Source organism: Camellia sinensis, chromosome 11, assembly GCF_055761805.1.
Source record: "Camellia sinensis isolate YWXY chromosome 11, ASM5576180v1, whole genome shotgun sequence".
In the NCBI taxonomy this organism is placed as follows: Eukaryota; Viridiplantae; Streptophyta; class Magnoliopsida; order Ericales; family Theaceae; genus Camellia; species Camellia sinensis.
Genome location: NC_138971.1, coordinates 141,676,216 through 141,692,163, shown reverse-complemented (window position 1 = coordinate 141,692,163; position 15,948 = coordinate 141,676,216). Strand labels below are relative to the sequence as shown.

Sequence of the window (15,948 nt, the reverse complement as noted above, 5' to 3'; positions counted from 1 at the left end):
AGATCCAGAGGCTCCGCATCAATCAGAACCCATTGCAATCAGGAAAGGGAAAAGGGTGACTAAGAAACCCAGTTGGATGACCGATATGGTAGCCTATGCACTTCCAATCATTGAAGACAATATTCCTTGCACTTTCAAAGAAGCCGTGCATAATGTAGAAAGTGTCAAATGGAAGGAGGCTATGGATGAAGAGATCGGGTCACTTCACAAGAACCAGACTTGGGAATTGGTGCAACTTCCAAAAGGCAAGAAAGCAATTGGGTGTAAGTGGGTTTACACCAAGAAGGAAGGCATTCCAGGCAGAGACAACATCAGATTCAAAGCTAGATTGGTAGCTAAAGGCTATGCTCAGAAGGAAGGAATAGACTACAATGAGGTATTCTCACCTGTTGTGAAGCACACGTCTATTCGCATCTTGTTAGCTTTGGTTGCACAGTTTGATCTCGAGCTCGCCCAACTCGACGTCAAAACTGCCTTCTTACATGGAGATCTTGAAGAGGAGATATACATGTCCCAGCCAGATGGTTTCAAAATTGCTGGAAAAGAGAATTGGGCCTGTAAGCTGAACAAATCGTTGTACGGATTGAAGCAATCCCCGAGACAGTGGTACAAGCGATTTGATCGGTTCATGATAGAGACAGAATACACAAGAAGTCAATTTGATCATTGTGTATATTTCCGTAAGCTTCCCGACGGTTCCTTCATCTATTTGCTCTTATATGTAGATGATATGCTGATTGCATCTACGAGCAAGGTGGAGATTGACAAACTCAAGGCACAGTTAGCAAGGGAGTTTGAAATGAAGGATTTGGGAGAAGCAAAGAAAGTTCTTGGCATGGAGATCAAGAGAGACAGGAAGAAGGGCACGGTTTGTCTGACACAAACCCAGTATCTGAAAAAGGTGTTAGACAGATTTGGCATCAATGGGAAAACCAAAGCTGTAAGTACACCATTGGCCCCTCATTTCAAGCTTAGTGCTTCGTTGTCTCCACGCACAGAAGAAGAACGGAAGCATATGGCACAGGTTCCATATGCAAATGCAGTTGGTGCATTAATGTATGCTATGGTTTGTACACGGCCTGACATCTCGCATGCTGTGAGTATGGTAAGCAGGTATATGCATGATCCAGGAAAAGATCACTGGCAGGCAGTGAAATGGATCCTAAGGTACATACATGGCACGGTCAATCTGGGATTGAAGTTCGAGAGAGATAACCGACTCGGGCAGAATTTGGAAGGATATGTGGACTCAGATTATGCTGGTGACTTAGACAAACGCCGGTCAACAACAGGGTATTTATTTACGCTTGCTAAAGGGCCGGTAAGTTGGAGGTCAACGCTTCAGTCAACGGTGGCTTTGTCTACTACAGAGGCAGAGTACATGGCAGTAACGGAAGCCTTTAAGGAAGCTATTTGGCTACATGGATTGATTGAAGACTTGGGAATTGTTCAGAAGCACGTTGAGGTGTTTTGTGACAGTCAGAGTGCCATTTGTTTGGCAAAGAACCAGGTTCATCATGCCCGCACCAAGCACATTGATGTCCGTTTCCATTTCATCCGAGAAATAGTGAATGAAGGGGATATTCTGCTTCAAAAGATTGGTACTGCAGATAATCCGGCCGATATGCTCACAAAGGTAGTTTCTGGGATCAAGTTCCAACATTGTTTGGACTTGGTCAACATCTCTCGGAACTGAGCACCTTCGGGTGCATGGCAGTGTTGATCGATCACTATGTTGGATAAGAGAATCCTCGCCAAGGTGGAGATTTGTTGAATTGGCTACAGATTCTGGAGGTCACCCCATGTGAAAGGGGTGATCCTCATGTCAACAATGGAAGGCCACCAACCTCATGTCAACAATGGAAGGCCACCAACCATGTCAAAAGTCAAAGAATGAGGGCTCTCCCACCTACTCCTTTGTGTATAAATAGAGACGGGAGGGAGAGGATATAGATATCAGATGTGGAGCTGAGAGGTGTGAGTTGAGAGCAAAGAGAGAGAGAATTACAGAGAGTGTTGTAATTCACCATTTTGTTCAATATAGTGAATCCGCTGCCCGTGGACGTAGGCGACTTGCCGAACCACGTTAAAACTTGTGTGTTATTGCTTGTTTGAGTTCCCTGGTGTGCCCCCGATCCTCAACAGTTCGTACTCGACTCCTTTCAGGATTTTCGAGTCTTGGATTCATGGAAGCTGGGTAAACGAAGAATTTGAATCATCACACAATGATTTAGCAGAAACCTTGATTACATCGCAAAGAATTTCAAATTCCTTATTCCATCTTCTGCGGTCAGATGAGTAATTTGCTGAATTTTCAAATTGATTTTTGCAATCACGAACTTCTTCCTTAACATCATTCACTTGAACCGCTATGCGCTTATAGTCACCATCAGAGAAGAAATGCCTGGTTTGTTCAAGCTCTCTAATGGCATCCTGAACTTTTTGTAACACGAGTCACGTGGGTCTGTGAATGTGTTGTGTCTGTCCTTCCACGCTTCAAATCTGTTATCATAACGTGAATAAAAAATGCCTATAGCCTTGGAGGATGCTAAGTAAATTGCAGTCTGAGTTAGGCCACGAATATCAGCATCTGAAGCACGCGAATCAGTGATAAGCTTTATGCACTCATGCTGGTCAATAGTCTTAGAACATATTTGCTTGAGCTTAGTATGTTGTTTAGCAAACGAATGAACATGAATACAAGAAAAACTAGCATGGAACAGCTACTAAAAAAGGATGCCATTTTCAATTCTCTATTTCTGGTTTTGTTTTTGTTCTTCCCTCTTGGCTAGTATGGAAAGTAGGAGAGACTCTTGTATAGTACTTTTAATTTAAGGGACTGTCAATTAATATATTTGATCTTGTGTTTCACTAACTGCTATTTAGTATTTTAACAGAAATTTTATTTTGAAATTGAAATTTTATTTAATATATTTATTGCTTCTTTATAAGTTTCTTCTCAATGAATTACCTCGGTTACGGGATGAACTGTTCATATGCATATAACCTTTGCTAATCCTTCTCTTCTTATTATAACAATATCTAAATCAGTCTCTTAAAGAAGCGAAATCTGTCTCTTAAAAATTTTTGAAAAAAAGAAAACCATGAAAATTATCTTACTAATTATCAATATAATATGAGATTTTCTTAAAAAAATTTAAAAAATGTGACCGCCCTACACCCCTAAATCAGTCATTTTTATCTTTAAGCACCATAAAACAAAGTCAGTAAATTTGAACTCCTTGCCACGACCCACTATAATTAAGCAATTGGAAGTTGCCATCTAAGTTATAAATTTTCAAACCATATAAAAAAAAAAATAGAAAAACACATGTTTTTTTATTTGGTACATGACACATTTCTTATAAAATCTAATGTTTGAATTTGATGCTTGAACATTTAGGTCTAAAGTGAAACATTTGGATCGTGATAAATAAAAATTACTATGTTTTGTTATATTTTTTTGAATTATCTTTCTAAAAAGTGATTTGAAAACTCTATTTTGAAAAAAAAAATTGTTTGGTTTTCAAAAAAATGTATTATTGCAAATTCAAGTTTCCCTCCAATCTAAGGAGAGAAACAATTTAAAAAAAAAAAATCATCACATCAAAAAATGCTCTCATGTTAGTTATATATATATATATATATACATGCTATATATGTATGAAAATATAATATGGTATATATCCATTTATGTGTACATATTCTACCATTAAATGTGTGACTTTATTATAAAATTCACTCATTTCAACCACAAAAAACGTAATATTTTTACAAATATGCATTAAAATACTGCTTACATAGAATTAAATTTTCATAAATGTTATGCAGAAAATTTATTTTATTACAAAATATCGTAAAATTAACACAAACATGTGTAACATCATCAGGAATTGGCATAAGAAAATGTCCAAATTTTTTATATTTGATGTTGCAAAAATTTGAGTTAGTTACAATTTTTTTATAATGCCAATTTGTAAAAAAAAAAAAAAAAATACGTTTTCTGTGGTTGAATGAGTGGAATTTTTATGATAAAGTCACATATTTAATGGTAGGATATGTACCGATAAATGAAACATATCAAATTATGTTTTCATACATATATAGCATGGGAGTATTTTTTGATGTGACAAATTTTTTTTTAAAAAAAAATTTCTCTCTCCTTAAATTGGAGGGAAACTTAAATTTGTAATAATGCATTTTTTTTGAACAACAATGATAGAGACCACTAATTTTGGAGCTCTAAAAAGATCACTAATGACATGGCACTCAATAAAAAAAGAAAAAAAATACAACACCAAGACCAAAATATCAAATCATTCATGATGGGACCTACTGCCACATCATTAGTGAGAGCACTAATTAGTGCTCCCACTCATTTTCCTTTTTTGAAAACCAAACAAAAATTCTTTTTCAAAATAGAGTTTTCAAATCTCTTTTAAACCAAACATAGTGAATAAAATTTATTGACCTCCATAGGTAGCGTAGTTGTGAAGGAGTTGGATTGGGATGAATTGTAAACCTAGACAATTTGGGTTCAATTCTCATTGGGGACTTGACCGATATATGGTTTGCAAGTGATTATAGGCACTTAGAATTTACTCTACAAAGATGGATTCACTGTGGTCTTGCCATGGCGAGATTACTTGTCATAAAAAAAAAATTAAAACTTTTAGGAAACAACAATCATCTATGTCCTTTTTTGGGTGGGATGGGAGTCTTTTTGAGTATACCTTCTAAAAAAATAAAGGTAACAATTGGTTTAGTTTAGAATCATGATTTGAGAATAGAATTGTATTTTGAATTTGTGAGTTGTTGAATCATAATTTGAAAAAAGAAAATTTGTTTAGTTATAAGTTTTGAAATGAGTTTTGAATTGAATTTTGAATTGAGTTTTGATTTTTGAAATAAGAAAAAAATGTTTGATTATTTTCAAAACTTAATTCAAAAACTTAGAACACATATCTAAACACACAACTCAAAACTATATTAAAAACTCTATTCAAAACTCATAACCAAACTTTTTTTAAAATTCAAAAAAAAAATTATTTAAAAAATTCAAAAAATTCCCAAAATATTTTTTATTTATAATATTAAAAAATATATATATTATTTTTTGTAAAAAACAATATTCGACTAGTGCTTTAAAATTACTTTTGATTGTATATTTGATTGGAATTTTTTTTTAATTGTTTTGTTTAAAAATATATATTTTTTATTTTTTAGAAATTACTGTGACAAATTAATTTATATTTAATTTTTTTTGTTAATTTTAAATAAATGGCCAAATAATTCGTCAATTTGGTCTAAAAAAATAATTTTTATATTTTAAAAATATCAAAAACAAATATAATATTTTTTTTCAAATAACAAGCGGCAATTGCCAAAAAAAAAAAAAAGCAATATTCCGGTCAAAGTTGTGCTAATCCTAAATTGTACTATAGCATGTTACAATGTCAAATTTTTATATTTTGAGAGACGCGCTCTAACAGTGAGTAGGTTATCTTTTAACACGTTCACTATATAATTTAATTTCTACTATATGAGTGATTTTGTATACCTAATTATAAATTTGCAATGTCTTTAAATTAAACTTTTAATTAAAAATTGTAATCTAATAAAATATCTATAAAAACTTTGATTCGTTAGTTTTTCATGATAGCTAACACCCCAATTAATTGAGTTCAATGTTTGTACCATATGATTCGATCTTCTCAAATCCATTTCAAACTCAGTTCAAAAAACAAAAATAAAAATAAAAATAAAATAAATTTTTTTTAAAAAAAATCCTCCATTGCTAAGGTGCAAAACATTTCCCCTACAGCCATGATTTCAAGCTCCAACTTTTTTTTTTTATCGGCAAAAAAGAAACTTTATTGACGATAATGAAAGGTACAAGTTGTATACACAAAATACATCAATAAAGAGAAGATGGTGCATAAAGCATCACAATGTGCTAAATCATCTCAATTATGTTGACACCAAGAAGCCCATCCTATCATTTGCTAGCACCCCCAAAAGGAAACAATAGAAGACAGCCAAAAATGCCCCTGGTCAGCTCCACACTAGCTTAGCCACCATTTCTAATGCAAAATAGGACCTGTACGGGGAGCAAATATTCCGGCGTGCCCGTATTCCTTTCTTCCGAGCTCCGTCGATGTCCGATCACCTGCGAGTCAATAAGGATGAGCTACCCGGCGGTGTGTGGCCGGAAAAACCCTCCGACGGTCAAGTTAGCACACACCTTAGAGGGAGTAGAGAGAAGGGAGAGAGTGTTTGAGTGTAAGGATTTTCTTACCCAGTGTTCGTCTGTCGCGTATGGGGGGCGCAGACAGGCTTATATACCTTCTGTGCCCCATATCCACTCCCTGTCATCTCCTGACACGTGGCTCTGCTATCCCATCTGTCAGCTTAAACCATGCCGTTCATCACCTGCTCTCAACTGCCTGCCAGCATAGCTGGAGCTCGGCAGCCGAGCTGCCCTACCTCGGTCATACCATGCTTCATACCTTAAGCGCCCGACCGGATAACCGAATGCAGGACCGGGCTAGGCGGCATCTCGGCAAAGCTTAGCCCGGGATCCTCCTTTGGTCGGTCTTCTCGCCGGTCAGTCACATACCTCGGCTGACCGCGCCTTTCCGAGCGCCGGCCTCTCGGTCTGTCCGATCTCGTCAATCCTCGGACCGAGCATCCTGGTCTGCACGGTTCGGGGCAGCACATAGTCCAAACTCTGCCCGGCCCAAGTTCTGGTAGCCCATCTCCGGGTGAACAGTCGATCACCTCGGCCCACTGCTCTGCTGGGCCCCCAACCTGTTCGGTTTATACCTCGGCCCAACGCCGGAGCATAAATCACCCTCTCAATTGCCCCTTAATTCCGTCCGCGGAAGCGTGACTGGGATTATTCACCTCGTCCGAGATAACGTTTATCTGGTCGTCAAGATGCCAAGCTTCGACCGAGCTAGTTGACGCAATTGTCCGCAGATCTGACCGGTTATATTCCTCGGCTGACCTTTTCTCGTTGAAAGTAGCTCGGTTGGCTCTTCGTCTTTTCAACCCGTCGCTTCAGTCCTGCCAAAGCCATAAATGGTGACACGTGGCGGTCTGCCATTGGTCATCGGGCAGCCAACCCGCCGTTTTTGCCAGAATTTGAATTTGGGCGGTCTCTAACGCCTATACAAACTTGCCCCCCCCCAGTTCCATTTTTCCTCTACTGCTGCATCCATCTCTATCGATTCTCAGACCCAAGCTCGACTGCCATCCCGCCGTTCTTCGTGTTTGGGAAGAACACCTTCGGCCCTTCACAGGTAAGATGTCCAATCTCTCTTATGTTGCTATTTACTCTTATTTTGCACACATTAGGACCCGAAAACATAGCTTTTAGGGCTTAGACCATAGAAAACATTCTAAACCTCCCAATGTTCTTGGTGTTCTTCGTCTTCCTGAAGAACGTCGAAGAACTGGGGTGAACCGGGCTCTGGACCTTTTTTTTGATCCAAGAAGCCAGCCAAACCGGGCAAACAACGTGTTTGTTCTAACCGGGGCAAAAACCGAGATAATCAAAGGACTTGGTCGCTCAACCGGGCTAACATCAGGTCTGCTTGGGCGACCGAGCTCCTTAATCAAACAACCGAGGTAGTTTGGCCCCCTTACCGACCGAGCTGAAGTCTAGCTCCCTTTACGAAACCACACACTTACACTTGCCATCCTTTTCCTGCAGAGTCCAAGGGGACCCCTGTCATTCCTGAACCTCTCAGGACCGAGCTGCAGCAATTTATCACCGTGCCCAACCCATCAACCGGGCTATAGTAAGTCGGCCACAAATGGGGAAGTTCCGCTTCCTTGTGGATACTCCGGCCGCGCTAGCCGCTTTCAGAGAGGACTACGGCGTCCCGGCCGATGTCCATCTCGAGCTGGCCGAAGAAGAGACCACGCCTTGGGGTAGGGAGGAATGCCCCTTCACCGTGCTGTCCATTGTCGAAGGGGGCCTTCGTTTCCCTCTCAACCCACTGATTACCGAGTTCTTACGCCGTACCGGGCTAGCGCCAACCCAAGTGTCCACCAACACTTATAGAATAATCAACGGCGTACATGAATTGAACCAACGGCTAGGCACCAACTTAGGCCTAGCCGAGATATTGAGGCAGTACACAATGGGCCACACCGGTGACGGCCTAGCTTACTATTTAAAAATAAGACCGGGCAAGGAAAAAATCGTAACCGGCACCCCGGACAAAGATATGCACGATGATGATTTCTTCTGGGTGTCCGGCAACTACGAAACAGCCGAGGTGCCGGGCTGGTTCATAAGCAAGGACTTCGGTTCTTCATGTAAGCCACTCAAATTTGCACGGTTAACTTTATTCTTTTAGTTTTATTAACCGGTTTCCCTGTTTCTTTTGCAGCCATCCAAGCCTTGCAAGCCAACTACCAATTCCCCAACGTCGAGGCAATTCGGGCCGTGCTTAGGTACCGTCACCGAGACTGCAACGAATTGCTCGGCTACACACCCACCTACAGATATTCTGCACCGCGCCGGAGTAGAGTAACTGACTTCCTCAGAGCTCCTTCGCCACCTCCAGATCCAACCCTACCAGACGTCCCATTAATCCGGTTAACCGACGAGCAAGAAATGGCCAAAAGATCTCGGATCAAAAACCTCCTAACCGCGACCTCAGCCGAGATTCCGAGCGTCACCACCCGTTCCCCGGCTGCCGGTCAATCGAGTGCTGCCGTTATAGCCCTTGCTTCTCCAGCTCCAGCTGCCGTGCAATCTGCCAGAGAAGCGCGCCGGGCTGGAAAAAGACCAAGGGCAGATCCCTCCGCCGAGCTCGTCACCGAGCTGACAACCGAGCATCCTGCTGAAACTCCTGCTCCCGTGCCCGCTTGGCGTCCTCAGCTGAAGCACCGGGGACAGGACATCCCGGCGACTGCATCGATCAAGGCAGACAAAGAACATTTGCTTGCCTTCGATCTCTCCAAAGCATTTCTCCTACCGGGCGACGTGGTAGGCAGTGACCACGTCCCTGACACCCGGCTGGTAAAATCTTCTGTGAAGTCGATGGCCAGGGTAAGTCGGCGTTCTTTTTAACATTTCACAAGTGTTTGCTCGGTTCTTCTTGCTCGGTCCCCTTTCTGATGTACTATGCTTCTTTGTGCAGGCCATTCAAAAACAACATTTGGTCCTAGAGCGCATCCACCGGCTTAGGCAGAAAGCCAACGACACTGCGAGCCATGTTGAAAGCCTCCAAGCCGAGCTCGGCCGGGCTAAAGCTTCTCTCGAAATGGCCAACCATGACAATAATAGACTGCTCGGTCAGCTGGGCGCAGCCGAGAAAAAACAAGGTGAGCTTCAGGCTGAGGTTGACGTTTTGAAGAAGGCGAAGAAGAAGGCTTGCCGGGCTGCCAACAAGGCCGGGTTCAACGAGGCCGAGGAGAGCTATAAGAAGCAGGTGTTTGCAACACAAGACATCTACTTCAAGGCCGGTTGGAAGTCTGCCTGTGAACACCTCGGCCAGGGCTCTGACACCGACGTTTTTGCCAATCCTCCCAAAGCTTCACTACCGGTCTACCTCGTGCCATACGCAAATGATGTATTTACTGCGCTTCAAGCGGAGGCCGAGGAAGGACTTGAAGATGGAGAGGATGACACAGATTCTGAGGAAGAAGAGGCCGAGGTGCCTGAACAGCCCGGCAACGATGAGCCCGGCGCCCAAGAAGCAAGCCAAGCTGTTGACCTTGATGCTGATGCTGCCGAGGATGAGTTCACCAATCTTTCCCCCTTAGTTTAGGTTTCTTTTCTTTGTATTTTTGCTTTCAATACACTTGATGTAACCGGGCTTTGTCCCCACCTTTTGTAATGAATTTCTTTATCAATGAAAAATTTTGAATTTTCGCTAAGTGTTTGCCCGGTAGTAATTAATTCCGTCTTCAGCGAAAAAGTGCAATGATAAGTCATACCGGGCAAACACTTAGCGAAAATTAATTTTCTTTATCTCGGTATGACTTAACATTGCACTTTTCGCTAAGTGTTTGCCCGGTAGTAATTAATTTTCGCTAAGTGTTTCGCCTAATTCGCCTAATGTCAATTAGAGAAGAAAATGAGCTATTGATTCCACCAACAAAACATGTATTTCGGTGAAACTCACTCATAAAATTAAGCATATTAGATTTCACAATGCTGCAACATTTCTTGAGAAGTGCAATGTTAAATCCGTCAAGCCCAGGGGCTTTATTACCCTCACAGCTCATAATAACATGTCTGATTTCCTCTTCAATGATCAAGCTCCAAGTTCATACTCGATTCCTTTTAGGATTTCCAAGTCTTGGATTCATGGAAGCCGGGTAAACGAAGAATATGAATCGTCATACAATGATTTAGAAGAGACCTTGATTACATCGCAAAGAATTTCAAATTCCTTATTCCATCTTTTGCGGTCAGATTTGTAAGATGAGTAATTTGCTGAATTTTCAAATTGATTTTTGCAATCACGAACGTCTTCCTTAACATCATTCACTTGAACCGCAATGCGCTTATAGTCACCATCATAGAAGAGTTTCTTGGTTTGTTCAAGGTCTCTAATGGCATTCAGATAATTGTTGCTACATGACCTTCTAAATGAGGTGTATCCTTCAAATCTATTATCATAAGGTGAGTTAAGAATGTCTCTAGCCTTGGAGGATGCTAAGTCAATTGCAATGTCAGTTAGGCCACGAATATCAGCATCTGAAGCACGCGAATTAGATTTCATAAGCTTTATGCACTCATGCTGATCAATAGTCTTAGAACATATTTGCTTGAGCTTAGTATGTTGTTTAGCAAACGAGGGACCAATCAACATGAACATGAATACAAGAGAAACTAGCATGGAACACCTACCAAAAAAGGATGCCATTTTCAATTCTCTATTTCTGGTTTTGTTTTTGTTCTTCCCTTTCTGCTAGTATGGGAAGTATGAGAGACTCTTATATAGTACTTTTAATTTAAGGGACTGTCAATTAATATATTTGATCTTGTGTTTCACTAACTGCTATTTAGTATTTTAACAGAAAATTTATTTTAAAATTGAAATTTTATTTAATATATTTATTGCATCTTTATTATAAGTTTCTTCTCAATGAATTATCTCGGTTACAGGATGAACTGTTGATATGCATATTGCTATTTTTTATTTCTTTCTTTATTTATTTATTTTTTGGGTGAGAGAACAAATAACCTTTGGTAATTCTTCTCTTCTTATTACAACAATATCTAAATCAGTTTCTTAAAGAAGCAAAATCTGTCTCTTAAAATTTTTGAAAAAAAAACCATGAAAATTATCTTACTAATTATCAATATAATATGAGATTTTTTTTTAAAAAAATTAAAAAATGTGACCGCCCCTACACCCCTAAATCAGTCATTTTTATGTTTAAGCACCATAAAACAAAGTCAGCAAATTTGAACTCCTTGCCACAACCCATTATAATTAAGCAATTGGAAGCCGCCATCTAAATAAATATAAATTTTCAAACCATATAAAAAAATAGAAAAACACATGTTTTTGACACCAAAGATTAATTTGGTAGATGACACATTTCTTATAAAATCTGATGTTTGAACCTGATGCTTGAACATTTAGGTCTAAAGCGAAACATTTTGGATTGCGATAAATAAAAATAAAATTTATTGACCTCCATAGGTAGCATCACTACAACAAAAACACACTTTAGTGGCACTACACTAGTGACATGTTTTTAAAAAATGTCACAAAAATAATATTTTGTGGCACGTTTTAGAAAAATGTTACAAAGCTACAAACATCAAAGGCTTTAGTGGCATTTCAATAAAGAAGTGTCACAAAAATATTATTTACTGGCATGTTTTGAAAAATGACACTGAGCCACAAGTGTTATACATCAATAGTGACATTTCATTAACAAATGCCACAATAAAATTTAATTTTAATGGCGTTTAGTTAGGAATTTTAGATTATTTTAAGCACTCTTGGGATAATTTTAGACATTCTTTCTCAGCCTATTAGAGGTTTATCTGTTTCTTTCTCTCTCTGGGGTTTTTGATCGGCAATAAACGATGAGTTCTTTATGTTCAACAACAGCAGCCAAAAGTAAGCCCAAGTCCTCCATATGATTTACAAACCTTAAAAGGTTGCCTTCAAGTTTCGCAAGTACACCAATCATGTTTGTGCCGGTGCCCCTCACAACGTCTCCGTCATTCTCAAATACATTGTAGCCTAGGTAACTTTTGATCATTCTTATCAAGCCCATGCACATCTGAGAACTATTGCTTTGAAACTTGAAATTTTTAAACTCTCTCTCTCTCTCTCCTCACTCCATAAATGTCTGGGACATCACTTTTGTCATGAAGTACTAGTTGATATTTGTTATTTCTAACTCTGTTCACATGGGAAAATAATAGGAACTTGAGAATTTGTGTCAAAATGCCCAAATAGTCAATTCATGGGAGGCAATCCAGGCAATCCAGCCACAGAATATAGCCAAAAGCTATTGTTGTATAGCATGTTTTTGATGATCAGTGCATACATATAGATGTATATATACAGGCACATAACTATAATTATCAATGCACCATTTTGGCTTTATTTTTTATTTTCAAAATTTATAAGATTGTTGAACCAATCAAGTTTTTTTCTTTTTTTGGGTGTGAGTTTGACTGGACTCAAATCAATTAATATTGCTCAGTTGATTGTTTATACGATCATTACACATGTGCATAAATTTTCACTTGTAAGTGTTTGATAGAATGACCCAATAAGTCATTAAATTTGTTCCACTTCAACCATAAATAAATGTTCATTGGAAGTGCTACTATATACACCCCAAAAGCTTTTTAATGATAAGCATCCAAAGTTTTAATCACAATGGTTCATAATTTTCACTAATTTGGATCATAACCAAAATCAATTTGGTTCTTAAAAAAATACCATATAGCCTCATAACTAATGCCGCTTAAATTTATACCTAAATATCACAAAATTTTATAACCAAAACCACCATGGGTTATAACCATAAATACTACAAAAAGTCTAATAACCAAGTTCATCAAAAATTTGTCCATCACAAAATCTTATAACTAAATGCCACATAATTCATAAGACCACAAATCATTAGAACTAGGGTGCATGGTACACATTTTTTAAGGGGATGTGTATCATAGAATTTTTCAATGTATATTTTAATTAACTCTTAAAAGTTATTTGTGATATAGGAAGTTTTCAGCTTGAAAAACAAAGGGCATTCAACATTAAACTTGTTGAGGCCATTCTACATTAAACTTGTTGAGGCCATTCTGAATGTAAGTTTAATATTCCTTTTGTTTCTTTTCTATTTTTGTTGGTAATCAACTTACTGATAAATCAAGGTGAACTTCTTGTGCTAGATTTACATCTCATGAAGGACGGATGACAATTAAGAAACTTAGATAACTTGTTGAGAGCATAGTAAATGTTGTTTTTCTCTCTTTTTTTTTTTTATTACAAACAAACTCCTTGTGTTATTCACCGGAAAAAAAAAAAACCCCCTTGTGTAGTTTGGAAAATGGATAGAAGTTAGTCATTGACTATTTGACTAAAATATATTGATGTTCTAATGCAGATATGCCTGATATGTTCCAGTTAAACCTAATTAATGAGAGCTTGATCCGAATATATAGACTTGTCAAAACAATTGGACAAGTTATTGGAGCTCATGTTGCTTTGCCTGCTTCATTTATGGTATATTTCTTTCGTAAATACTAATTTCATTGACAAATTTGTATTAACTTAATATAATTTCTAATATTTTTATATATTTATCTGTCGGATGCAGATTTCGCAAGCTATGGATGATGGTCGAGAATACTTATACAAGTGAGGTTGAAAATTTGGGGATTGAGTTTGTTTTCGTAATCTGTCTTTGTGGAAAATGGATGTAAGTATGGTTTTTGAGAACTTATGTTTAGTTAGTCCATGTTTGGAATTTTTTTTTAAAATTTTTTGCTTTGACTTTTGTTAGTATGGTAGAATGCTTAATAATTTTGACTATGATTTTTATTGTAATATAAATAAATTTATATATTTAGATGGAAAAAAAATTGTGTTTTGAATTTTCATTGTTTTTTGATGTGATGATCCTATGATGATAATATTTATTTACCATTATGAAAATATTATTGAATGAATGGATGCCAAATTGTCAATGTAGGATGTGGCAATTAATGTTTAATTTTTTATAAAATAAGGAATAATTTTTATTGGCATTTTCACATGCCTAATTGTGGCTTTTAAAAATAGCATATAAGTGTGAAACACTGACATTTTGAGCCGCCACTAAAAGCTGGGTTTAATGACATTTATTAGAGTTGTTGAAAATATCAATTATGACATAACAAGTGCCATTAAAAAAATATATACTGACATTTTTTAGATTGTAAGTTTTTTTTTAATAGCTCTTGGTAGTGTCACGAATAGTATCTACCATGACATCAAAGTGTCATGGAAAATCTTGATGGTGTAATGGCACTTACAAGTGTCACTGAAGTGCCACTAGCATCTACCGTGGCATGGGTATAAATGGCATTTGTTCAAAACGCCATAAGACTAAAAAATGACACTAGAAGAATAGTCTTGTGGCACTTTCGAGTGTCACTGAAGTAAGAAAATGTTGTTGTGCATAGCTGTGAAGGAATTGGATTGGGATGATCTGTAAACCTAGACAATTTGGGTTCAATTCTCATAAGGGACTTAACCAATATATATGGTTTGCGGGTTATTATAGGTATGGATTTACTCTACAAAGATGGATTCACCGTGGTCTTGCCACGGTGAGATTACTTCTCATAAAAAATAATTTAAAATTTTTAGGAAACAACAATCATTAAGAAATTATTACTATGTCCTTTTTTTGGTGGGATGGGAACCTTTTTTAAGTAAACCTTCTTTAGAAAAAATAAAATTGCTAATAGAAAAGAATTATATTATGCTAATAATTTGAGAGTTTGGAACCTTTTTTCAAAATGGGACTTCTTTTTAAAATAGAGTTGCTAAAAAAAAAAAAAAAAAAAAAAGAGAAAAAAAAAAGAAAGAATTATATTATATTCATGTTGAGAAATTTGGAACTTTTGACAAAATAGGGCTCATTTTGCTTTTCACAGTAATAGCAAGTCTAGTATTTAGGATAAATTACAAATAGACCCTTGAGATTTGATTAAAATACAAATCGCCTCCTGTGTTTCTAAAAATTGCATTCCACCCCCTGAGGTTTCTAATTTTATAACAAATTGTCTCTTTTATTAATAAATCATCAAGTCAATTAACTGTTTTTAATGATGTTATAAATATGTTTCAATTAATAATTTAGGTAATTTCATTATTGTATAGGAAAACAATTATGAATTTCTTTTTTTTAATTAATTATGTTAAATAAAAAAATTTAACAATGAGATATTTGTAATTTTTCAAATTACAGGGAGCAATCTGTACTTTAACTAAATCCAAGGGGGTGTATTTGTAATTTACCCTAGTATTTATTTGAGCTCTGATCTCAAAAATGGTATCAACATAATTTTGTAGTGTGAATAGGACAGGTCCATTATTTTTCCTTTTTTTTTAGATTTCTTTTTTTCTACTTTAAGAATTTATATATAAAATGTATATATATATTTTACTTTCGTAAAATGGAGGCCTAAGGTAAGGAACAAACTAAAAAACTCTCCAATCAAGACACTATAACAAAATGCACCTTTGGTGACCAAATTTGGCGACAAACTTTTTTGGTCGCCAAAAGTCAGACCTTTACACACTAATTTTCTAATTGGTTGGCAATGTTGTGCACTTTTAGCTACTAAAATTTTTTAGTAGCCATATATTAGTTATTAGTGACTAAAATTAAATTTGGTAGCTACAAATATGAAAATAGGCAACTAAAAAAATTTTAGTCGGCGTTTGTCTATAT

At 37.2% G+C, this 15,948-nt stretch overlaps 2 protein-coding genes across 2 annotated transcripts; one reads left to right on the top strand and one right to left on the bottom strand.

Moving 5' to 3' along the window:
* The first annotated feature begins 8,196 nt into the window (after positions 1-8,196).
* On the top strand, positions 8,197-9,788 carry LOC145802681 (uncharacterized). Its single transcript, XM_082895447.1, has 4 exons — positions 8,197-8,328; positions 8,403-9,067; positions 9,159-9,449; positions 9,687-9,788. The coding sequence occupies exons 1-4, from the start codon at positions 8,238-8,240 to the stop codon at positions 9,786-9,788; spliced, it is 1,149 nt and encodes a 382-aa protein (XP_082751573.1). The 5' UTR covers positions 8,197-8,237.
* Positions 9,789-10,328: 540 nt separating this feature from the next.
* Positions 10,329-10,892, bottom strand: LOC114281555 (pectinesterase inhibitor-like). Its single transcript, XM_028224048.2, has one exon. The coding sequence runs from the start codon at positions 10,890-10,892 to the stop codon at positions 10,329-10,331; it is 564 nt and encodes a 187-aa protein (XP_028079849.2).
* Between the last annotated feature and the right edge of the window lie 5,056 nt (positions 10,893-15,948).